Genomic DNA, 26,511 nt, shown 5'->3' with positions numbered 1-26,511 from the left:
AAATTTGATTATTCTCACCAAAAATATTCAAAATTGCTCTTATATTTCATGTAATTCACAAAACAAAAATATGATTTTGCAAAATGGACATTCAGTGTAATGAAGGGACGTTGCCTCGTTTGTTTCATGCAACTTACGTGGGAAAGTGCTGAGCCGGCAACCCTGATATAATCTTTTCTCACCGTGAATGAAAGTGAACCCCAGTTTTTTTTCCTACCACCTATCACTTTTTATGTGTAAATCTATTCACATGGGCTGAGCTGGTAGGATTTTTTAGAAATTCATGCACATTCCCATGTAAAACTTTTCCTTTACGTGAGAATGAAACAAACAAGGGATTCTCAAGAGATGCATTGTAGAAGGAAGCCGGGCAAATTCCCATCTCTTTCGGAAAGAGGAGATATCTTAAAAAGCAAATAAGATAATGCCCAATAAGGTTGCTCCACGTCACCCGAGGATTTCTAATGTCGATAAAAAAATTTCTTTGAAGAATCTCAACAAAAACTTGAAAGAATAAGAATTTATAAATCTTTATATACATTTTGTTCAGTTGTCAAAAAATTCAACGGGGTGTAAGAAAAGTAAAATCATTCGCAATTGATTTTTTTTTTTCAAATTAAACATTTCAAAAAATTGAATGGAGGGTAAGAAAAGTTGAAGCACTCACTATTGAAAGGTGAATTTTAAATTTCAGTTTTTTTTTAATTATTGGAGGCTGCTGAGAGGCAGGCAACTGTTATGGTAGACAACATTATAATCCTATATATATATATATATATATATATATATATATATATATGTGTGTGTGTGTGTGTGTGTGTGTGTGTGCCCGCGCATAACTTCATAGGTAAGGAATCCCCTTATTGAAACTCATAGAGGCAGGTAGTATTGACCAAATCTAAAACCATAAATGTGTTCCAATCGGTCAATTCAATTTAGCAGAAAATTGATCCTTAGATGGAATTTTTTTCAATGTAAAAATGCAATTGTCAAGGGATGGAAATTTGAAAAACTATACTTGGTTGATTTTTCAACCCTCTAAAAAACAAACATATATTCCAGGGAAACACAATTTAAGAAGTGGTCCCTACTAAACCAAACACAGAGAACACATATAGTGGATCCTATCTAAAAACAAGTAAATAAACAAAAATAGGATTGGCTTTCCTTCTCCCTATGACTCTATCCTCACCCGGGCCCAAACACTCCCCCATCTAGGGGTGTCAACAGGTCGGGTTTACCCAGACCAAACCCTAATTAGCGATGGATTAGCGACGGAAAAATTCCGTCGCTAAAGCCCTCGCTAATTTTCGATTTAAACCGAGCGCGAAATTTTCCCTCTCTCCCTTTCGAAATTTAAACCGGGCTCACTCTCCCCCTCTCCTCTTGCTTTTTTATCCTACCGGGTTGCTTCATTCCATCCCGTTCCATTCCCTTCTTATTCCCACGGAGGCCGGGCTGAACCTTTCAACTGGTCCCAATACTCTCAGCGCCTGGGCAGCGTGCTTGACGCCCACGAGCTTCTCCATGAGCTCAACACCACGCAAAATCGCCTCGTCACGACCGAGGCCCATCTCTCCGAGGTGCAGAACCAGCTTCACTCCTCCAACACCCTCCTCGAGAACCTGCTCACGGAGCTGGCTCGGCTGAAGGAGTCGCTGCCGGAACGGGGGAGCAATAGCGGCCAGAACGACCCCGTGGTCCTTGAACAATATGATGGTGCCAAGACAGATCACCTGGCTGGTTGGGGCCCCGATGTCCCCGACGAGGTGAGGAACGTGGTGGGTCCGCACAAGCTGCCGCTGGGTTTCTCGCCCACCTTCAGCTCCGAGGAGATCTACCCGCCGGTGGGTCACGCCTGCCGACGGTTCCAGGAGGAGCTGAAGCAGTACATGTCGTACGACATCGGGGGGACGTGCCCGGCTGACGACATCTTTGTGCAGCGGCTGATGATCAAGGGGAGCGAGCCCTTGCCCCCGAAGGCGGTGCCACGCAAGGTCTGCCTTTGGCGTCGTCGTCCTCCGGTTCACGGAGGACGACGACGCCGGTTCACGGAGGACGACGATGCCTGTCGGGTGCGGTATAAGTCCGGCTTATTGCTGCCGGAATACCGCCCGACAGGGATCATTTTTTTTATTTTTTTTTTAAATTTAGCGACGGATTAGCGACGGATAATGTCCGTCGCTAATCTGTCGCAAATTAGCGACGGAATTAACGACAAATAAGTTTTTTCGCTAATTAGCGAGCAAAAATTCGCGATGGCCTCTATCCATCGCTAATCCGTCGCTAATCCGTCGCTAAACTGTTTAGCGACGGCTTAGCGGCGGATTAACGATGGATATAAGCCGTCGCTAATCCATGATTTTCTTGTAGTGTCCCCCCCCCCCCCCCCCCCCAAAAAAAAAAAGTTTTTAAATTGAATTTAGAAGATCTCAATTATTCCATCCTCACCCATTTTCTCCTTTTAGATGTTCTTTTGCTTACATATAATTTTACGTTCTATTGTAATGTTTAAAAATGAAAATCTCTTGATTTTTCACTCTTTGAGATTAGGTTGTCAAGATACTTCACAACCACTTGTTCATTGCGTACACCAAAGGTAGAAGAATAAAATAAGAAATTTCTTTTTAAGAGAGTCTCAAGGAAATATATTTTCTTAAAATTAGATTATCATACATAAGTTTTACAATTTTAAGAAGCTATACATATACTAGAAAAGGAATTCATACTGCAATAATATCAAAGCCTTTTAAAGCTAGGTTTTATTTTGAAAATATCTTGATTTTGCTAAATTTTTATCATTTTGTGAATATATCATGATAAAATTGCCATATTTTTAAAATATGCCGATATTTTATGGCTATCAACTAAATCAACCGGGGTTGAGTTAATCATTTGCACGAAATATTGGGACTTGGAGGAGCCCTTTGATGAATCCTTAAACTGAATTCAGCTCATCATACTTTATGTCTCTCTCTCTCATTTGTCACCGATATGTTGTATTGCGATATTTTCAAAGGCTGATATAACACCAACCGGTATGTTGTATTGCGATATTTTCAAGGGATGATAAAATTTGATATTTGCAAACTATCACCTATTTTAAATTATCGCATTTTATCATGATATATTACCGCAACAAAACCAAATTATTCGATATTTTTGTTATTTATAGTTTGTTTATACTTTTACATACTTTATATTTTTATACTTTATATATGCTATTGTTTTCTTAATTTTTTTTGAAAAAAAAAAACAAAATTTTCAAAATATTGCAAGATTTTTCCTGGCCAAGATTTTCCTGAGAACAAGATTTGTGACATTATGTACAGGCTTGCAAACATGTTAGATTGATGGGGTTAGTCCACAGAGTTTTACGCTGTTAAGACAGCGATCGTAAGTACGGCAGGCAGAGCCAACGTGATTAGGTCTCTGATCCTGGGGTGGATCTGGGTTTGGATGATTGGATCTTTGTCTGGATATGGCGGGACCACTTCCGGATCTCTCATGGACAGCCCCGGGACCAAGACCGACTCTACTTGTGTACTATTGTCCCGTTTCAGGATCAGTCGTGGTCTTACAAACTCCACCGATGGTATGGATTGTACTCATTGGGTCTAAGGTTGCACATTGAGAAGACAAATATCGCGATATTTTCAAAACTAGTGTATGAACATGCAACACTTCATAAAGGAGTTAAAAGTTAAAACAAATTATGGCTGTTAGTCAGTCGGGTTTGACCCGGACTCGTTCAGTACTAAACACTATAGGGTCAGGGTTTGCTGATAAAGGAGGTCTGATTAAAAACCGGATCAGTTCCAAAGAGTCCGGTTAGTATATGGAGCTGGGGGTGGGTTTGTGAAATTTCATACAAGACTCGGGTTCAACCCAAGTTTCGATTAAGACCAGTGATTTTAATTTCAATATAAAGAAGATAAAAAAAGTATATATTATTTTAGAGGGAACGAACCGGGTTTTCATGTAATCCTTATGGTTTTCCTTATAGCAGAACTGGGTCTGGATCTGGTACGGCACCTCAAAATCATATTCGGGTTTGTACTCACCTGGGTCTGAACCAGATCCAACCCGTTGATACCCTACGGATCTCATTATTTAGCTTTTCAAAGTTAGTTAAAATGATTCGATAAATAAAAAGTTGTTTTCTTTGAAAGAGCTCCTAAAACGTAAGATGAGATTAGAAGAAATAATAAAAAAATAATAAACTATTAAAAATGTTTAAAAGTGTTAATACCACATTAATATCATGAGTAGTCATGATATTTTAAGCATATATAATACATTGTAAATATCCTATTTGTTGGTATTTTATCAGCTTTTGAAAGTACTATGATATTTTTGCTTAACTGAAGATATCGCGACTTATCGAGATATTCTTGTTTTATCAACAAAGTCATCAAACACACACACACGGTCCACTGCCATCCCTATCCACGGGTCCATCTTTCTCTCTGCACATGAAATAATTGCGTGTGAAAATACTGATTGTTTGTGAATCCGTGGACTCAACGCCAAACCGTGGCTGCCCCAGCTTCTTAAATAGATCGGGCCTGGGTCCGATGTCAATCCAAAATCACCGTTTACCCTATTATGCCTCTTCCTATGCGAGTAGCGTGTTAGAGTAATTTATAAAACAAGAAAACCCCTAACATTTAACTTATTATATTTAGCCGCTTGCTTTTATAATTTATGTTTCAAAAACACGCTTGTCTTAAAGTCATTTGAGTTTACCTTTATTTACTCAAATAAAATGGATGGAACGTTCTCGCAGTTGATTTTGTTTAAAAAAAAAGTCCATAAGATGACATAAGATGAGTGGTTTTATATGAAAAGAACAAAATTAATATTTTAAAACTTAGTTGATAGTTGAAATACATTCACAAAAAGTACATGGTTAACGTTTAATAATCAAAATGTTAGGTGGCTTTTCGTAAATATCTGACAAGGTTAGGCAACTTTTTGTAAAGTATTGATAAAAAGCCATTGAATTTAGTTGGAGTTTTTCTTAGATCCAAATCCATTGGCATATAATGTAAACCTAGTCACCTTCAATTATCACAATTCGCATTTTTAGGGAAATTTTCATAAGGATTGATTTTCTTGAGATATAAAATTATATAAACATATAAAAATAAATAAAAGAAAATGTAAAAATATAAATATAAAATATATTTGTGAAAGCATCACGATGAGTTTGGTATTTTATTGGATGTTTTGAGATATCACGAGAAGATCGCGATATTTTCAGATTATTGTCGATATTTGTGATCATGGATATGAGAACCAACTGCTGCTCCCATACGAATACAATCCCCTGGACTCGGATTCATAAAGTGTCCACATTACCGAATCCGAACTTCAGCCAAAGACAAGAAAATGCCCAGCGCTTGCTTTTCTGTGGGCCGACTCGGAATCCACGGATTTCAGATAGAATCCGATCCCACAGGAATAAAAATTAAGCTACTGAATCCCGATCCAGAAAAAAAGACCAGATTTTCTTTTAAACTCTTATCGGAATCCGACGTTGCGGGTCCCACGCCACTTCTCTATAAAGCGGACTCTCTTCCTTCCTTCCTCTCTGTTCTGCTCTGCACAAAAACCTCGCTTTTACACGTCTCCTTCCGACCACAATGCCGGAATCCGCCACCGCCTCCACCACCACCGACGCCGACTCCTCAGGAGATATTCCGATACCGTACCTTACTCTTCAGGATCGAGTGGCGATCGTCACCGGTGCCTCGCGCGGAATTGGCCGCGGGATCGCTCTCCACCTTGCCGGGCTCGGCGCCCGCGTCGTCGCCGTCTACGCCTCCTCCGCCGCCGATGCGGCCGACGTCGTCGCCGCCATCAACTCCTCTCTGCCTTCCCGGACCCTCTCCCATCCCCGGGCCGTCGCCGTCCGTGCCAACGTCTCCGACGCCGCCGAAGTCAAGGCGCTCTTCGACGCGGCGGAGGAGTTCGCCGGCGGCAGCCCGGTCCACATCCTGGTGAACTCCGTCGGGGTCCTCGACTCGGCCTACCCGCCGATCTCCGCCACTTCGGAGGAGGAGTGGGAGAGGATCTTCGAGACGAACGCCAAGGGGACGTTCTTGTGCTGCCGCGAGGCCGCGAACCGGCTGAGGCGTGGCGGTGGCGGCCGGATAGTCAACGTCTCGTCGTCGCTCGTGGCCGCTCTCCGGCCTGGGTACGGCGCCTACGTCTCCTCGAAGGCCGCCGTGGAGGCTATGACGAAGATCCTCGCCAAGGAGCTCAAGGGGTCCGGGATCACCGCCAACTGCGTCGCGCCGGGTCTGGTCTCCACCGAGATATTCCTCGCCGGAAAATCGCCGGATCCGGTGTACCGTATCGTATGGGACACTCCGATGGGCCGTCTCGGGACGCCAGAGGACGTCGCGGCCGTGGTCGGGTTCCTTGCCGGAGACTCCGGCCAGTGGGTGAACGGCCAGGTCATTAGGGTAAACGGTGGGTTGATATAAGTGGAAAAGACGAATTTCTCCCTCCCTTCTTGCCCTCTCTTGTGTCTTCTTCCTCTATATACCCTTGAGGATTATGTAATTGACGGATGAGTCCCTCTTTTTTTTGTGGGAATTGGGTTTCTCTAGAGCTAGTTTGTACACGAACATGGTTTTATGTTGAAAGATTTTAAATGGACTTTATTTTTGTAATTATTGTTTTTGTTTTTTAGTTTGAGTTTGCATTCCTTTTAGCGTTAGATTGTGGATAAGATCATGAGGTTTGACCACAGGATGATAAAGTGTAAGAATTAGTATAGATCTCTACTTGACTATGGAGAGAGATTTTATTTATTTATTTGTTTTTTGGGAAAGGGATTTCTTGTTGTAATTGCAATATGGCTCTTATGGATAATGAAATATGTGTCAAAATGGTTTTGTTGGACAAAGAAATAATCTAAATCAATCGTAAAAGAAATTCATTTTTTTTTTGTTTATTATCTTGAGAAACCACATGCTACATTGGTCATAGCTTGCCATGCTTAGGTCTGTCATTCTGGGAGCATAAAATTATGTTTTCATGTAAGGCTGGGTGGCCATGTCCTCAACCGGGAGTTTTACCTTGCAGGAAGGCGGGCTCTTATTGAGGGTTTTCTTAGTCATCAGCAAAAAAAAAAAAAAAAAATTGTAGATGCCTTTTTGGATCAGGTGCAATGTGATTGCACACTTTTAGCGTGCGGCTGCACCTGATGGCGCTCCATCATTTCTTGGGCTCCACAGCTGGATAGGCCCTATCCCCAAGATGGAGGGTGATCACGTGCAGCCGCAAATAAAGTGTGCAATCACATTGCACCTGATCTTTATGCTCCTTGACCCCTGTAAAAAACCGATAATTTTTGTTTAAAAAAGTTATTACAATTGATTTGGAAAATAACTTGTAAGGTGCAGGTTCAAAACCCAAAGGCATACGGTTGTATAACTAGTACGGATCTGCCTAACCCCATCTTTCTCTGTTGAAAATTTTCACTACAAGACATCTTTTTTCTTCTGTGGTACCGAAGGTGCTGTAGAAGCACGAGTGAAGTTGGACTCTTGAACACAGTGCTTCATTAAAGCAGTGCATGGAGTGTTATTATGGGTGTCAATGGGTCGGTCTTTGGTTAAGACACAGGTGGAAACAGTCTTAGATCAGATTTTTGGGTATGGTATCGGGGGTCCAGACTTAAGTCTAATCGGGTTTACTTAAAGAAAAATCATACCCGACCCAATAAGAACATGAATCAAACCCAGACCATACCCGGCAAAACCATATTTGTTATCATTTTTACATTGAAAATTTGCAGGTCTTAGTGGGAACTTGTGTCAGATCCAGGTCTGGTATAAAATTTCACAAACTATACCACGGTCGGACTTTCAGGTTCAGACCCGGTTCTTAATCGGGTCTTCTTATATTTATCACCATACCCGCACCCTATAGAGTTTGATTCTGGTGGGGGGTCCGGGTAAACCAGGCCCATTGACACCCCTAAGTATTATGGTTATAGTTAGATTTATATCAGACTTCACATTATATGCTGCGTGCAGCCACTTTGCTTGACAGCCACCCAACTTGGCATTTCTTGAGATGGGTGTAGCATCCATCTCTATAAATGTTGAGATGGATGGTCATCAGCAGCGGAGCTGCATGATAAGCCACTGCATAATGACCTCTTTGTATTCATTTTCATGAAATTTATTAAGAGTTGATTTGAGAAGTAATTAACTGGCCAAAAACAACAACGAAAACGTGCTTTTGGCCTTACAAATCGCCACGGGCAGTGTTTTTTGGATTTTTAGGGCACTGAGAATAGCAATTGAGTTGGAATCTTGGAGGCAAGCTTCATTTTAAAGGAGGGGATGGATGTTATGGTTATAATTGGGTTTATGTTATTATTTTATACTTTATTATATCATTAATTTATACTTCATTATTACTTGTTAGGATAAAGACAATGAAGTTCAATTGTGGCACACCTCAAAGGATAGGCTTATTATATTTAAAATGATGCATATATCATATGGTGGGTTTCCCTTAAAATAGGATTTTACACGAGGACCACTGTCGATATTGGACTATATTTTTTTTTTATGACAAGGAGCCCTCGTCCAAGAGCGAGGAAAACCCCCGGGTGAGGCCTCATGACCACCCTGCCTTACGCTGCCCACCTCTGAAAGCTACTGACACACAGTGGGGTTTGATCTGGTGCCTTCACCTCGGCACCCTCTCAACCACCCTGCTGGCCACATTACTTTGTTGTAACTAAGAAAAAGATAAATCTGAATATTACATGTCACTTTCATGTGAGTAGGGATGGCAGTGGACCTGGGTGGGGGCACAAGGTCTCCACCCCTACCCCGTTTCAAAATCTGAACCTTCATCCCCGCATGGGGATGGATTTTAACCTCCATCCCCGTTTCATGTCCGCCATCCCCGGTCCAAACAGGGGTGAGGCGGGGCGGGGGCCCATTTCTCCTTGGTCTATAGTCGTTCCTTAAAGGATTGGAGAGGGGACGGGGCGGGCGGGGATTGAGACGGGGACAGAGCGGGGCGGTGGAAAGCGTAGGTCCATCCCCGCCTCCATCCCCGCACGGGGATAGATTTTAACCTTCATCCCCATTTCATGTCCTTCATCCCCGGTCCAAACGGGGTGAGACGGGGCCCCGGTATCTCCCGGTCCACTGCCATCCCTACATGTGAGCATGTCTTAGCTAAGATACAAAATCCTTAACTTTTTTTTGGGTCTTCCGAGTTTCCCTTCTTTGGCGGATGGATGTTTGTGGTGCCTGAAGTTTCATGATATGAACAGGAACATGGTTGTACGTGTGGATGAAAGTTTGCGATTTATTGACAAATTTAGATCTTGATTTTGGAAGTTCCAAATACGTGGACTAATCTGGATATTGGTGTTTCTTGCGATCATCATGTCTCTCATCTTATCTAGTTATTTTTTTGACGAGTACACTCCAACACTCTCTAAATAGGGGAAAGAGATTGAAAAAAAAAAAGGAAAATTCAGATTTTTTTATGGCATCTGAGACAGCATGTTTGGTACTAACATATCCTGATTAAGTTCACTAAATGCAACACATTGCCAATCTCACCATTAAAATTCCACGATTTTTGTCATGAAGTGTTTGGTGGCAATTGTTTTATTTTTCCTTTTTTTAGTATGATAACCAATTGAGGATCAAGCACGATAATTTGGTCCCACCATTAGTTGGGTGGTGCTCAACATGGAGAATGATAGTGAAAGTCGATTAAATAAAAACTTGGCTAGTCATAGTTCACAAGTACATGACCCAAGGGGTTTGGCGTAGTGGGATGGGGCCTAGACTGTTTGACGGGCGGTCTAGATTCAAATCCCATGGGTATCTCCCCGCGTGTGACTCCCTGGGGTTGAGGGGTAATCCCTCGGAGTTTTACACCGACATAGACAGGGACCGTAGTACGGCAGGCTGAGCTAGAGCGGCTAGGTCTCTGCGCTCGGGACGGTTTCTCCGAGTTAAAAAAAAAAAAATCTGCCCTGAAGAGTGTCACATTTTGATAAGTGTATTTTTAGAAACATGCCATGTTTGGATCATTTAAAAAATTAAGATTTTCTGGGGTTTTGGTGGCACTAAAACATGCTCTTTGGAGAGTGACATGGATGTCTACATCTAAGACCAATTTTGATATGTCTTGTTGTCTATCCTTTCAGTGTCTATTGTATGTCTCTTAGTGCCACATAAAAACCCAAATTTCCTTCTTTTTTTTGTTCTTGCCAAAACCGGAAATATGAAAAGAGCTAGAAGATTTTAGATTTCTTGTTTTGGCCTTTGGGTAGAGTTCACGACTTGACGTGTGAAACAGTTCATGAACAAAATCATGTTTAAGACTAACTATAATTTTTTAGGTTGTAATTTAAGAGTTGCATCAAAATAAATATATCCCATCTGAATCCATTGCCATAAAATCCGGCATGGCGATGCATGGATAAAGCTACACTAAACAGTCCTAGAATGACATGTTCTCAATCATATGATAATATGGTAACAGCAAATTTATCCAAAAATCAAGCCGATCATGCAGATGATGCCATGTAAAAAAGATGATAAAGTTAATGAGAAGTTCCGCACGTCATGACTTTGACCTCCCATGGTATTCTTTTTTTTGGACGATGGGAAACCTTTGCCGAAGCCAGTAAAACCCCGGGTGGCCCCACGACCACCCTGCCTTATGTGACCCACCTCTGAAAGCTACAGACACACCCATGCATCAGTGAGGGTTGATCCGGTGTCTTCATCTCTGCACCTTCACAACCACCCCACTGGCCATGCGGGCAACCCCTGCAGTGGTACCTCCCATGGCATTCTATGGGTCAAGAGGTGACCATGGCCTTATTTTTCTATCTTTTTTTTTATATATTTATAAGGAGAAACTGCCCCCAGGATTAGGGGTTAACGGGTTGGCAGGTCAGAATACCTCAATACAAACACGACCCATTTATTAAACAGGTCGGATGTGGCAAACACGAACATGACCCATTTATTAAACGGGTAACCCGACACGACACGATTAACTTGTTTAATAAATGGGTCTGGTCGACACGACACGATTACACGACACGGTGACCCGTTTATTAAACGAGTCAACCCGATAACATAGACACGATAACCGACCCGAGTAATCCGAATAACCTGTCTAACCCGAATAACACAATTAGGAACAAAAAAAAAATACATATTATACTTTTTTCTGCAAATCTCAATATGGAATTGTACTATCAACATCAACATAAAGTCATAAACATAAAGACAACATCAACATAACACAAAACCCGTTTAAACATGTTGACCGGTTCGTGTAAACGGGTTGACCCGCCCGCCTAACCCATTTATTAAACGGGTCAAATGGGTTGGCGGGTTGGCATACCCCTAACACGAACACGACCCGTTTAATAAACGAGTTAGGCGGGTCGGGTCAGATTTTGCCACCCCTACCCAGGATCATAGACCTAGCCGTGCTGGCTCTACCTGCCGTGCTTATAATAACTGTCCTGATAGCGTAAAACTCCGTGAACTTACCCCTTACTGTCGTAGAGTCGCCACACTTTAGCTTGCGCAAGGGGTGATGCCCATGAGATTTGAACCTAGACCGTCTGCCTAGCAGCCTAGGCCCTATCCCACAATGCCAAACCCCTTTGGGGCGGCCTTGTTTTCACCCAGTACTCCTCTCATCTAATGGGGATAGTTTTCCACTGGATTTGACCTTTGCAATGAAGGATGCGTGTCGAACTCGTGACATCCTTCAACTTGAACGCCTTAAGCTGACCACCACTTGGCTAGGTGAAGGAAGCTCACAAGAGCTACTTAGTATCTTGGTGATTATATTTAGCTACCTACTTTTATAATTTACGTAGCAAAGATAAGCTCTTTAGTTGATCTTTGTGTCACAAACATAGACTCGATATGGATACAAGACACGACTACATAATTATTTGAAAAACTAGGATAGGGAAACGGATTTTTATGTTTAAATTGATAAAATAAACACATAATTTTATATTTATTCTGAAATGTTAGTTATTAATAATATTAAAATGTTATTAAATATGTCATGCATGCATCATGCCGCTAGACACGGGGCTCCTGCATAGCGTGTCCTTGTGACATAGGTTGTGATCTTTGTTTAGTCAAGCAAAGTGACCAAAATGACTTGTTTAACAAAATACAGTGGGATGACATAATGCTTTACAAAAATGCAACAAAAATGCCACTTGATGCCTTTGATTGGTATTCAAGTGAACTTAAATATAGTAGGTGGTCGAATGCAATAACTCAAAAGTTAGGCTCTTTTATAAATAACTGATAAGTTAGTGGGTTTTTGTACGTTACCATTCTTATCATTATAGCTTGGGAGATGAAACTGTCAGGTAAGACCTACCACATCATGTTATTATCCAGGATGCACCAGAGATTTTGACTGCATGCTTTTTAAAAGGATTATATGGCACGAAGTCTATATAATAACAAGATTCAAGATAAGAATGAAATCTTTTGCATACGTCAAGGACTGAAAAGAGGGCTAGACTTAGCATGTGCACTCGGTTTTTTAAGTATAAAAGTAACACACCACACTTTGCTATATCATATAGTAATAACGCTACGTAAAGAACTTGATAGAATGCAACTTTTAGCTCATGTGATACTTATTCGATTACCACAAAGATAAAGTCTATCAAAATACACGTTAGGCTGAAACGATTTTACACTACAAAATACATATATTATTTACAGCCTTACTTGTCATTTGGGGTGAACTTCTTACCATTATGAGAGAGAGAGGTACCATTGTTTTCTTCCCTATAGTGGTAGGTGATGGACTTGCATGTCTTTTTCATTAGAAACCCAAAAAGCTTATTTTCCACTTCCAGTCATTGGCAATTTGCATATCCATAAGAGAAGGCCTCCAAAGTGGAGGTTCTGAAACAGTTTCTGCAAAAGTTACACAGCATAAGGATTTACAGAATTTACATGGCATTTAATATGCCATGCAAACTTGGTCTATGCCACAAATGCTGCAAATATTTTGAATTTATCATCACAAATTTGCAAAACAACAAAAATTTCAACAAAATAACAAAATTTTTAAAAGTATCACCCCTCTTCAATATATTGCAATTCTAACATGAACCTTACTGAAACAAGCGCAATTCTCTAGAAAAAGGTACCAAAGTCAGACCAACTTGAGACACTTCATCGGAGTCTTTTCTTTTCTTTTTTTCCCTTTTATGACAAGGAACCTGCCTAGTAACGTCCTCACTGACTAGGAGGAGTCTCAACTCTAGAAAAATTGTGTCAGGAGGAGGAAATAATGTGTGGAATCTGAAATCTTCGACATAAAAACTTGCCTCCATGGACACCTCAAATTAGCTGAATCAAATGAGTCCAGGAGCAAGAATCTTATGAAGTCATCAACAGGGTCAACTTGGGTAAAGTCCCCATACAACTTGACATTCAACTCCATTAAATGTGATCATTGCACCCCCCCTCAAGGTCTTTTTCACTTAGATGAGAGAAGCCGATTCTCTCAGAATGTAGAAACATGAATACCAGAATAGAAGACATGGAGTCATCCAAAGAATCTTAGAACTAACAAATAGATTTTATTGATGTTCACATACAAATTAAATATACCCAACTTTTACAAAGCCAAAATGATACAGGATGATGATTTACTTGCATCTGAATTATTCATATCCTTAAATACAATCCTTGGTGTGCACCATAAAGTGCTAGTAATTTACAGTTGCCTTGATTGCGTCCAAGATCTGTGACAGTAGAAGAGAAAAACTGAGTTAATGTACAGACAAAATTATGTGCAACATAACTATAAATTGCCACCTGATCAAAGATTAAGAAAAACTTCTGTCTATAGACCTTGTTCTTTGTTGGCATGTAAAATGTTTCAAAAACCAAGGGGAACGGAGTATCAAGGCCACATACTCTGCTCACAGGGGCTTCCAACTGCAAAACAAATAATATTCTCATTTCCATGTAAGATAAGTATCATAGAGCCGTTAGACAACGGTGTGTCCGACAATTTGAATAGATAATGCAGAATTTAATCAAGAATATAACGAACTAGAATCAAGTAACCATAAGCTTCTCAGAAGGTCCAACAGCTTGCTTCAGGCACCAAATTATACACTTCCGAAACTTTTGTAGATCCATGGCTCACAAAGAAGGGGAGGCTTGCTTTTCTGAATATGAAGTCAAACTTCCTTGATTAATGTGTTTTTCTTGTTAGAAGACCAGCAATTTCTAAGATTGTTTTTCATTGGAACACACCTGATGGGTATTTTTTGCTAAAAAGGTTGAAACTGTGCATTTAAGTATAATCCATGTATTAACTACTGTTTTCATGTCCCATTTTACTTGCTTCCATTGCCGCTTCCTACTCACTTCCCCTTATGAGTCTTGAATGCTTCAGACATGACACATTCTTAAATACTTGGATCTTGCCTTCACTCCCATGTACTGTTTTCCACACCCACTTGTAACTCTAGCAACTATGACTAGACCATATTATAAGAAACGAGACAGATATTGATGACTAAATATGGTGTACAGAGCTCATGTTAAGATCAGAGTGTTAACATGGTTGGAGGAAGCCAACAAGGAAAAAAGAATCCCTTTATTAATTTAGAATAAGAGGCTCTCTGCTAAAATGGAGTTCACATCTGTTGAAGAGAGGCGTTTATCCCTAAACATGTTCCTTCATAACTATCACCATACATTAAGAGAAGGGACACTGAAACAGGACAGTGGCTACAGGGCGTAGTGTGTGTGTGTGAACGTCTTTGTGCATGATCACATATATGGTCATTGGCTATATCATGTCAAGTGTTTCACAAAATACTATAGAATATTCGATAAATCTTGAAATATCTTGGCACTTTAAGACAAATAAAATAAAAATGACACAAAAACAAGAAACTAATAAATTCTAGCAACTTTTATGCAAAAAAATAAAGGAAAGCACAACAAATTTTAAAATATAAAAATAAAAATTAATATAAAAATCATATTTGAAATATAGATTTTAAAAAAATTGAAAAATAGAGATAAATCAGCATATATTTAAAATTCTGATATTTATAAAATATCATGATATTTTACATTTTAAATAAGTTCTAGTTTGCATAAATAACATTGTGATATTTTCAAAATCTTGACTACATAGATACATACATACACATGTACATATATGTGTGTGTGTTGTTGTGCATGTTATATTATCATGGAGATCAGTAGACATGGAGAACTACCGTGTTAAAGAACTATAACCACGCAAACAGGCCACAGTTTCTGTACTCAAAGTAGCACTTTTTGCCCACTTGAGTGATAACAGTTTTCACTATACTCAAAACCAGCAAATTAATAGTTACATGAGAACATAATACTAGCTCACAAGCTGATTTGTTGAAGGCAGCAGCAATTTGAAACTGAAGATACATGTTTTGCTCATGAATTGTGGTTTTCACAAAGCAGTAGGGGAAAGCAGGTCCATTACCAGGAGTAATCTGGTCATTTTCTTTAAATAGATCAGCATTTTGGGAAACATCCAAAATACTGAAGTCAGTTTTTTCCCTCAACCATTAATCAGTGAGAAGGGACAACAAGATTCAGTACAGACTCTAAGCCAGCAAAAACAAGACCATAAATACTGGTGAATATGATAGAAAATCTACTCTCATAAAGATGCTACAATATATGAGAAGATTCAGAAATAAAATCTTGTGTTTACTCTTAAGAAGCAGCGTTCAACAATTGAAGCAGAAATTTCTGCACCAAATCCTCCAGTCAAGGGTGCTTCATGACTGACCTGTGGCACATGTTAGGGACTCTTCAAGAGGATTAAACAAAGTATAGCATAAAAGTTATCTCCTTCAAAAAAGATTTATACTCACAAGTAGCCTTCCAGTCTTGCTGACAGATGCTTCCACTGTTTCCTTGTCCCAAGGAATCAATGTTCTCAAATCTATCAGCTCACAAGAAATTCCATCCTGAAAAAACTTTCATGTGTTACCTTTAGATGGGTAACAAATAACAAAAATATGATTCCAAGCAATGAAATGAAAAGAAAAGAGACTCTTCAAAACTTTCACTTTCCACAATCATATGCAATAATTTATATTGTTAATAACCAAACTCGTGTCTGCTAATCTTCCTTTTAGTAGTTGGTTATGTGTTCTGCTTATATGTGTGTTACTGAGCTGATAAACTTAACCAAGCAAATGTTCCTGAGAAATGAACATGTAATATTGTTTTTATACTTTTCAACCCGATGGTACGACATCTATTTTTGATTCAATCTTGTTTACTGGAACAACACATAAAGACTTGTCTACACCACAGCTTAAAACCATAACCCTTCAAGCTGCTAAAAAAGGAACAAAGTTTGGTAAGCCGCAGATCAACTCTGCACTAAACGAGTTGCTTAGCTGAACCAAGACAATTTAAATCACATTTAGATGTCCAAGGAATAGGATAAGGTCATTTTTGAATGATTCAACAATTAGAGACAACTTCTTAGTACGTTCTAATATATGCTTCCCAGTAGCAGAAGAGAAAAGGATAGATTCAATAATATGTCCAGCAACTAACCTTTGCAGCATCAGTACATGCTTGTTCCATAATCGAGAGCTGTGCTCCCCAGCCCACAAGCGTAATGTCACTCCCTTCACGGATTACCTGGGCATTTCAAAATATAAACATTCAGCTACATAGTTCAAAGACAGCTGATGCAGGGAAATTCCTTACCTCTGCTTGTGATAAGGGAAGCACGTAATCCTCTTGAGGGACTTCTTCGACTGCCAATCTGTAAAGCCACTGAATCATGGCATGCAAGAGAAGATTAGAAAAGCAAGCAGCTAGGCATTTATTATACTTATGCAATTGCTGAGAAATCATACCATGTTTAATGTGTTATGCATATTGTGTGATAAGAGCGAAACTCTCAAACGTGTAGATCATCAAAGCAAGCAACATCAGGTGGTTTCGAGGCTATGCCACATCAGTATGGGGGCACAGGAAATGCCATGGATAAGATATAAAATTTTCTAAAAAGATGCACATCCAAAGCCACATGATTATGCTATATCTTACAAACTCCTTTATATATGAACTTATAGACTGTCAATCATGAACCGAAAATCTAAAACTTGTCAAAGATATATAGTTAACTAACAATTAATGATCAATAAATATACATTGTTAACATTGGAACTTTTTACCTTGCTTGTTGACCACAAGTTTACTGGATCATAAAATGGATAAAATGAGTTATTAATGTCCAAAATCCAAATGGCCTGTACCCAAAAATGCCACCCACGTTGACATGGTATGACATGGGTATGAGGGCCTGACTGGCATACCCATGTGGCACCATTTTGAGGATAACCATTTTTTTCTAGAAAATAAACAATTATTAGATTAAACAATGGAGAAGTGTCCAGAGAACACAAAAACAGGAAATTAAGAGAAATTACGCAAATTAAAAAGTGTGAAAAAGAATATTCTGCAGTATTTTCTTGACATTTCTTCAAAAGATTAATGCTATCAAATATTACAAAAAGCTTGGTAACCTTATTTTTTTCAATAACTTGCATAAACATAAAGATTTCTTAAAATATTGGTGACATTTTTTCCTTGGTTTAAATAATGCATCAGCATCTTCTGCACCCAAAATTACATATGAAAATTTGAATTTTTTAAGATTGCTGAAAGACAAACACTAAAGCTTTGTAACAAGGAATGTGATAGCCATAATACCCCGCACATCAAATTGGAAGCAGAAGTGTAGTACTAACCATTATTTAGAAGTAAGAACAAATGGTTAACAAGTCATGCATGTGTGTGTGGGCTTGTGTTCCATAACAATAGATTTTTGCTCACCAAAACATTGATACCTTTGGCTCAAAAAAGACAACAGGATTTGGGTCACGTATGCATGCTAAAAGCAGTCCTTTTGCCTGCAAAGGACTCCGAGGTATGACCACCTGTAATTTTGGGAAAAGAAGGCAATGGATTCAGGCACACAGTATACATATACAAAGGAATTCAGGTAATGTGTGTAAAGATATATACAAAGGGAACACTTTTGTATCATAGAAACCGTCAAGACAGTGATCATGTCATCCATAAGCACATCCTTGTCTAAGATTTAGAAATAAATCCTTCATTTGCAAAACAACAAAAGCATCCCCAGAAAAAAAATACAGAAATGAAGATAGAATATATCAGATAACCTTGAGACCTGGAACATGGCAAAAGAATGCCTCTGGTGATTGTGAATGATAATGCCCACCATGTCCAACAGCACCATAAGGAGACCTTATTGTCAAACCTGATGTTGATATGAAAAATGTCATCTTTCTATGCATGTTGGAAATTAAATCCAGAATATCATAGAGGAAAAAGGCTCTACCACCACAATTAAATTGGTCCCCACTCCGATATCTGAATTTGGCTGCTTCATTGACTATCTAAATCACACATAAGAGTTATATCAAATGACTCAAATATACATCTAAACCACTAGGAGCAGATATAACTGCAAAAGTTTCAGTTGCATAATTCTAAGATTCTGTTTCATGTTTCACGCATGTATATCAACAGCTACTTGTGGTAGCTAATGGTTGTTAAAATTGTAATCTCATAGCTAATCTCATATGTAATATACCACTATCATATGTAATCTTATTTGTTTAGTTTAGTTAGCTTTTCTTTTTAGTTTAGTTAGCTTTTCTTTTTTTCAGTTTTGGACATATAATAGGCTTTATGCCTTTTTGACTAAGTCAAAAAGCATAAAGCACTAAGAGAGTCGTTGAATGAAATGTATATTTGCATTCTTTCTTTATTACTTGTATAAATGTGGGGTCTCGCCCCATTGTAAATGCATCTTTCTGTGTGGATTATATCCCACTTGAATGAAATTATATTTGCATTCTTTCTTGGGTGGTGTTTTTATGAATCTTATTGATTCTTGTGAGTGAGCTTTGCTTATGAACCTTTATAGTTCTTGTGGGAGATCTTTTGTGAAAATCATTTGAGGATTCGGATTGTGGGTTGAATCTTCTTACATGGTATCAAAGCCGTTGGTTGAAGAGATCAAGATAAGTTCTTTTTGTGTATCGGAAAGCGTGTCATTCAAGATTTTGAAAAGGAGTAAAGTTCCTTTGAAGTTGTGATCGTGTGAAAGTTTGGAGGAATACTTGTACCCACCGTTTGTCGCAGAGTATCCTCATCTTTATTTCTTTTTTCTTGCATTTGATCTCTTTTTTTCTACTCTTTATCTCTTTCTTCCCAAAAATTGTAAAATGGATGGCAATGATAATGTCACCATTAAGCCCATCAAACTCAACGATTCCAATTATGTCACATGGGCTTCAATCATGAAACATCTTATATGGAGAAAAGGATTATGGGGATTAGTAGATGGGACCAACGTGAAACCTACCCTAATCCTTACAAAAGACGAAGGAGAAAAAGAAATACCTCTCCAGGAGGTAGAAATAATTAAAGTCATCTCTACTTATGAAAAAAAATGGAAGGAATGAAAAATGAAACATGCCAAGATCATATCTTGGCTCAAAACAAGTGTCGACATAAAGAAGAAATGCTCAAGCCTTGCAAAGTTTGAGCATGCAAATGATGCATGGGATTACGTATTCTCTTAAAGATATTGCACATGTGTATAATCTAAAAATCAAAGTTAGAAATATGGTTCAAGGAGGCAAGAATATTAAAGAATACTACAATGGCTTGTCGGAATTATGGGAAGAGTTAGCTCTTCTTGAACCAAAGTGGCATTGCCTACAAGATATAGAATTCCGCCAAAACCAAATAAATGCGAAACATTTTTTTCAATTTATTAGTGAATTAAGATCGGAGTTTGAATCCACCAAGTCTATTCTTCTCCACCGTGAAAATGTGTCTTCAATAGAAGACACAATAGAAGAACTAAGTATGAAAGAAAATAGACTCAAGAGTAGAATAAACAAGTATGATGATGACTCTGTTTTAGCCGTGTCAAAACCAAGAAATTATGTTAGAACTTACAAACCCCCTAACTATGGAAAGGGTAATGATGAAAGACAAGGGAATGACTTTGAGAAAAGAAAAATCATTTGTTATTATTGTCGGGAACCAAGACATGTGAAAACTCATTGTCCAAAATCGAAGAGACCTTATGAGAAAAAGGTTGCCTCAGTCGGACCTCCACAAGAGTCAAATGAATCTTCTATTCGAAGTATGTCCTTAGCACAATTGGTGGAAGTGCTTCAACTTCTACTCAAGGGAGCATCTTCATCTACTGGAGCCGCAGTCTCTTCAGTTAGCACTTCCGATCTAGGTAAATCTCTATGGCTTCTTGACTCAGGTGTTTCTTTTCACATGACCCCAAATATTAATATGTTATCTGAATGTCATAACTCAAAATGGTCAAATGTTTTTACTATTGATGGAACATCATTAGAAATCAAAGGGATAGTAAATTTTGAAAATATTTCTTAAAACTTGAAAAAAAAATTATTCCACAAATTAGGTATATTCTGAAATTAAACTTCAATCTCTTGTCTGTTTCCCAATTATCTGACCATGGATATAGCGTTTCCTTCTCCTCTTGTGGTTATCGGGTGCAGGATCACTAGTCAGGGAAGCTGATTGGGGAATGCCATAGAGAAGGAGACCTATACTATATGAATTTTTTGAAAATTTCCAAGAATACTTTATGTTGTAATGTTCAAAAAATGAACTTGGATCTATGGCATAGGAGACTTGGTCATCCTCGCATATCCAAGATTCATTTTCTTTCAAATATGATTTTTTTTTGTAAATCTGAGACATTCAAGTGTGAAAAATGTATTCTTGAAAAAATGAAGAGATTACCCTTTCAAGAAAGAAATTTTGTCTCTACTCGACCTCTTGAGTTGGTACATTCGGATGTGTGGGGTCATGCACCTGTCATATCAAGAGGTTTTTCGTACTATGTCATTTTCGTAGATGACTTTACAAGGCATACTTGGATTTATTTTCTAAAATATAAATCCGAAGTATTTTTTCATTTTCAAATATTTCATAATCTGGTCAAGAACCAATTTAAAAATGATATTTCAATTTTCCACACTGATTCAGGGAGAGAATATATATCAAAAGAATTTTATGATTATTTAAATTTACATGGCATTACACATCAAAGATCATGCCCATATACTCCACAGCAAAATGGTTTAGTAGAAAAAAAATACAGGCATATTATAGAAACAAGAAGAACTCTACTCATTACTCATTAAGTACCAAAAACTTTTGGACTGAAGCTACTCTAACTGTAGTATGTCTCATTAATAGAATGCCATCATCTTTGCTAAACAATATATCACATGTGAAAAAGCTTTTCAAACAAATTCCAGATTATTCAAGATTAAGGGTATTTGGTTGCAAATGTTTTGTTTTTTCTAACAAGAATGATAAACTTTTCTCTCGTGTTATTTTATGTGCATTCCTTGGTTATGCAAGCCATAAAAAAGGTTATAAATGCCTTGATCTCAAAACTAGAAAGTTATATGTATCACAAAATGTATCATTCTTAGAAAACGAGAGTTCTTTTGAAATTAAGAATTTTAGAGAAGTAGATGAATACACTTTTTATTGGACTTAGTTCCAAAGATTAATGAAGGTGAAGATGATCAAGAAGATCAAAATGATATTGTAAGTACCAAACCATCTCATAATAACCCAGATTGTATACAATATTTCAGACGAGGTAATCTAGAACAACCTTGTGCTCTAGAAAAATATTCTAAAGCACAAGATAAAATAGAAACAAGAAAATCTTCTAGGATGTCAAAAGTGCCCAAAAAATTTGTATCCTACGAGTCTTTTTCCCCAAAACATCAAGCATATATTGCCTTGTTACATTCCTACATAGAACCTTCTGATTATGATTCAGCAAACAACAAAGTTAAATGCCTTAGAAAAGGCAAATACGTGGATTGTCCAAGATATTCCACTAGGAAAAAAGCCCATAAGATGTCGATGGGTATACAAAGTTACAACCAAGAGTGATGGCACTCTTGAAAGGTTTAAAGCCCGACTAGTTGCCAAAGGCTATACCCAAGAGTATGAAATAGACTATGAAGAGACTTTTGCACCAATCGCTAGAATGACTACCGTAAGAACCTTAATAGCTCTTGCCTCGATAAAGAAATGACATATTTTTCAGATAGATGTCAAAAATGCATTTTTCAATGGGAGCCTAACTGAAGAAGTGTACATGGAACCACCACCTAGTATTAAAATTCCTCAAGGAAAAACCCTTCGTTTGCATAAATCTTTGTATGGTCTTAAGCAAGCCCCAAAGGCTTGGTATGATAAATTCAATCAAGTTATGCTTGATTTGGGTTTTCAAATTTGTCTTACTGCCACAACTTTGTTTATTAAGAAATCTAATGCAGGTGTGATTATTCTTCTTCTCTATGTGGACGACATGATCATCACTAGAAGTGATAAATAGGGAGTTGACAATATCAAAAAATTTATCAAAAACAACTTTGAAATGAGTGATTTAGAATTTTTAAAAATTTTTCTTGGTATCGAAGTGGCTTATTCTCCTAGAGGTTATTTACTAACTCAATCTAAATTTTTTCTTGATATTGTTGACAGGTCAGGAATCACAGATGAAAAACATGTTGCCACTCTTGAAGTTGTGAATATTAAAATGAAGATTGACGATGGAGAACCGCTTGAGAACCCAACACCTTACAAGACAACTTGTTGGGGCATTATCTTACCTCTCCATCACAAGACCTAACATTGCACATGATGTCCACATAACAAGTCAATTCCAGCATGCTCCTACCACTGTCCATATGGGAGCTATGTTACACATTATTAGATATCCTAAAACTTTCATCTTTCGAGGACTTTTCTTGTCTGCTTCTTCATTAGAATTAACTGCTTATATTGATGCAGATTGGAGAGGTGACCCTAATGATCGACACTCAACTACTGGACTTTGTGTGTTTTTAGGAGAATAATTGATTTCTTGAAGGTGCAAGAAACAACAAAAGGTCTCTCTTTCGTCAACTGAAACCGAGTACAAAGTCATTGCTATAACCACCATAGAAGTATTATGGTTAAGGCGATTACTTCAAGATATGGGTGTTATGAGTACGGGAGCATCACAATTATGCTGCGACAAAAAAAGTTCTATTTACATTGCTAACAACCAGACATCTCATGAAAAGACTAAGCATATCGAGATGGATTGTCACTACGTACGAGAGAAATTTCTACACGGTACTATTGATCTTCCATATGTCTCATCAGAATATCAGCTGGCAGACTTCTTTACTAAACCTTTCGCTGCTCCTAGATTTCATTTTCTCTTAGACAAACTTTCGATTGTTCAACCGTAAGTTTGAGGGGGAGTGTTAAAATTGTAATCTCATAGCTAATCTCATATATAATATATCACTATCATATGTAATCATATCTGTTTAGTTTAGTTTATCTTTTTAGTTTAGTTAGCTTTTCTTTTTTTCAGTATTGGACATGCAATAGGCTTTATGCCTTTTTGACTAAGTCAAAAAGCATAAAGCATCATTTCTTACTTTTTGGACATATAATAGGCTTTAGGCCTTTTTGACTTAGTCAAAAAGCATAAAGCACTAAGAGAGTCGTTGGACTCCCAACAACTCTAAATAGAGCCGTTGGGAGCCCAACGACTCCCTCTCCCTCTTCTTTATTACTTGTATAAATGTGGGGTCTCACCCCATTGTAAATGCATCTTTTTGTGTGGGTTATATCCCACTTGAATGAAATTATATTTGCATTCATTCTTGGGTGGTGTTTTTATGAATCTTATTGATTCTTGTGAGTGAGCCTTATGAACCTTTATGGTTCTTGTGGGAGATCTTTTGTGAGAATCATTTGAGGATTCGGATTGTGGGTTGCATCTTCTTACAATGGTATCCAGTAAAAACCCATGAACTTGAAAAGCCCTTGGATTCTGGTATTTTAATAGCATTAAAAAAAACATCTTATCCACTTGACCTGGTGCACTGGGTGCAACCACTTTATTATTTTGATCATTAGTATTTTGTTAGCATTAAAACAAGGGTCAATTCTAGATGATATCTTGCAAATAGTAAGACAGGTTCCAATGTAATGATAGAAAACATGCCTGATCAAAAGCAGGATAAATGTAATCTGCAAACTGAATTTCAGCAATGGCACGGTTTCCCTGGTCACAATATAAAACCCCAATTGTTAACATTATCAACATAATGAATAACTTCTGCGGTAGCTTTCCTAGAATTGAAGGCTATACAAAGATAGGCATACATATAATAGAAACAGTCCACGGATAAAAGTAAATCCTCACCATTGCTGCTAGCCCAATGCCAAACCCAACAATACCCTGCATATGAATACATACTATTTTAGTCACAGAAAAAAGAAAAAATAAATGAACAGATGGGTCCTTCATACCATAAAGTATTAGATAAGCTTTTCTAGATACTGCAATGGAATAAGATAGCTGGGACAGGTTAGAGTTTACTATCTTAACTAAGGGATCTTGGTTCAAACAACAGTGGGGGCAAACCTTAGTTTAACTATCAAAAAGTAAAAGGATTTCCCGCATGTTTCTCAGATATCTAGCGGACACCATGCTGCCCAAAATTACTTCCAACATCTACCGTGCTCTTAAAATCTATATAACTGTTAGATAAAATATCATATAATGCTGGAGTCATGAAATACCTGCTCACAAAGTGGCGTATTGAAGACCCTCTGTTTTCCAAATCTATCCACCAATCCTGTGGTACAGCGGAAGACGCCACCAAAGCTCACATCTTCACCAAACACATAGGCACTGGGGAGAAGTCAATGTTCTTCAGAAACAGATTCAAGAAATAATGTTGAACCAGAAGATGATTAATATTCATGGAGATTAAACCACTTCTCACACACTCAGCATCTCTACAAGTTCACAGCAAAGTTTCATTAAGGACATAAAACTCTGTCAGAAGCATCCAAGAGGGCAAAAGATCATGCATATGAATACTTCCAGAAATACATAAATTCATGCAGAGTAAGACTATATTTGAGAGTGATTTCTGGACCAAAACTACAGTTTCAAAAACAAAAAAACTGAAAAAAAAGGCAACTCCAAATCATCACAACCGTTGCCACCAATCTCTTTATCTTTGGCCATATGGTTCCACATACATATACTCTTTAAACTCAAACATAAACAGATATATAACAAACGGTTAGTTGTTTTAGAAATAAGAACACATTTCCACCTTCTAAATACAATGTACTTGAGTGATCTTATCAAACAAAGCATATCCACCAACAAAAGAAGAGATGTAAACATAAAACAAATAATTAGAAATTCGATAAGGAGAAAAAGGCTGAAGGGTAGAAAGGGAGTAATTTCCTCGCGTCTAATGAATGGACATTCTTACATTCAAAAGAAAAGAACACAAAAATCAAAACCCCAACATCTAAAATCCATCAACAACCAGCTATAACGAATCTAAAACTAATGAATATCCTCACATGCAACGTGTAGCCGGAGGCAAAAGGGAGACACCCCACCATTGAAAAACCATAAAAAAAACGAACATGGTGGATCCGAGCCCGTATATTTTGAGAAAAAGAAAATATGGTCCTCGAAATAAACAACAAATCATCAAGCACATGAGAAGAGAAGGCGTACCGAGGGTCGGTGTCGAGTGCTATGTGGAGCGCATCGTTGATGGCAGAGAAGAGGTTAATGGGTTTCCTTTCTGATGCCGATTGAGTGCTTTGTGGGGAAGAGGTGGAGAGGAACCTCAGGGGGTTTAGTCTTCTTCCTGCTCTTCCTAGAGAGATCGCCATTGAAGATGTTGGAAGATTGGCGAGTTGTCGAAGAAGAGAAACTGAAAGTGAAGCGTTTGTTCACGCAAGCACAGAGAATTGGGAAGAGTTATCCCCTGTGGTCGTGGATCCCATCATATGATATATGATGGGACCCTTTGCATGTCAGATCCAAGCCGTTCAACGAACGGGTTGCATTTGGTCAGCGTCTTATCTCTGAATGTGGACTTACGGTAGCCGTAGATGCATCTATCAAACGGCTAAGACCGAAGTACCACAACGTATGATGGGAATTGTTTTCCATTTAAAAAGCCAGAAATTACACATTCCCACAGCTGTTTATGTCAAATTGCCGAAGTACGTACCACAACGTTTTTTGCGTGGAGAAAAGGTGACAAGGAGTTGTACTTACAAGTAAAGCCTTCATTGTGAGCGGCTGTATGTTCGAGCTCAGTTTGGCTCAACTCAGCTCGGCAGCTTGGTTCAAGCTCTGCACGGGGCTCGAGCAATCTTGATTTAGGCGCGACTCAACTCTAGTTGATTAACCATATTGAGAAAAAAAAATTGAGATGCTTTTGAAAGGGTCGGA

The 26,511-nt window shown here is 38.4% G+C and overlaps 1 protein-coding gene and 1 pseudogene across 1 annotated transcript; one reads left to right on the top strand and one right to left on the bottom strand.

The window, feature by feature from the left end:
• The first annotated feature begins 5,601 nt into the window (after window positions 1-5,601).
• On the top strand, window positions 5,602-6,867 carry LOC149829342 (NADPH-dependent aldehyde reductase-like protein, chloroplastic pseudogene; annotated as a pseudogene).
• Window positions 6,868-13,629: 6,762 nt separating this feature from the next.
• On the bottom strand, window positions 13,630-26,027 carry LOC149829341 (2-oxoisovalerate dehydrogenase subunit beta 1, mitochondrial). Its single transcript, XM_090018047.1, has 13 exons — window positions 25,783-26,027; window positions 24,819-24,930; window positions 24,439-24,474; window positions 24,238-24,297; window positions 18,481-18,538; window positions 18,302-18,399; window positions 17,963-18,052; window positions 16,815-16,883; window positions 16,659-16,745; window positions 15,962-16,057; window positions 15,799-15,876; window positions 13,929-14,015; window positions 13,630-13,819 (listed from the first exon to the last, which is right to left on the bottom strand). The coding sequence occupies exons 1-13, from the start codon at window positions 25,941-25,943 to the stop codon at window positions 13,784-13,786; spliced, it is 1,068 nt and encodes a 355-aa protein (XP_089874173.1). The 5' UTR covers window positions 25,944-26,027; the 3' UTR covers window positions 13,630-13,783.
• Between the last annotated feature and the right edge of the window lie 484 nt (window positions 26,028-26,511).

Source organism: Nuphar pumila, chromosome 9, assembly GCF_984573655.1.
Source record: "Nuphar pumila chromosome 9, dmNupPumi1.hap1.1, whole genome shotgun sequence".
Classification (NCBI taxonomy): Eukaryota; Viridiplantae; Streptophyta; class Magnoliopsida; order Nymphaeales; family Nymphaeaceae; genus Nuphar; species Nuphar pumila.
This window is presented reverse-complemented; position numbering and strand designations above follow the sequence as displayed.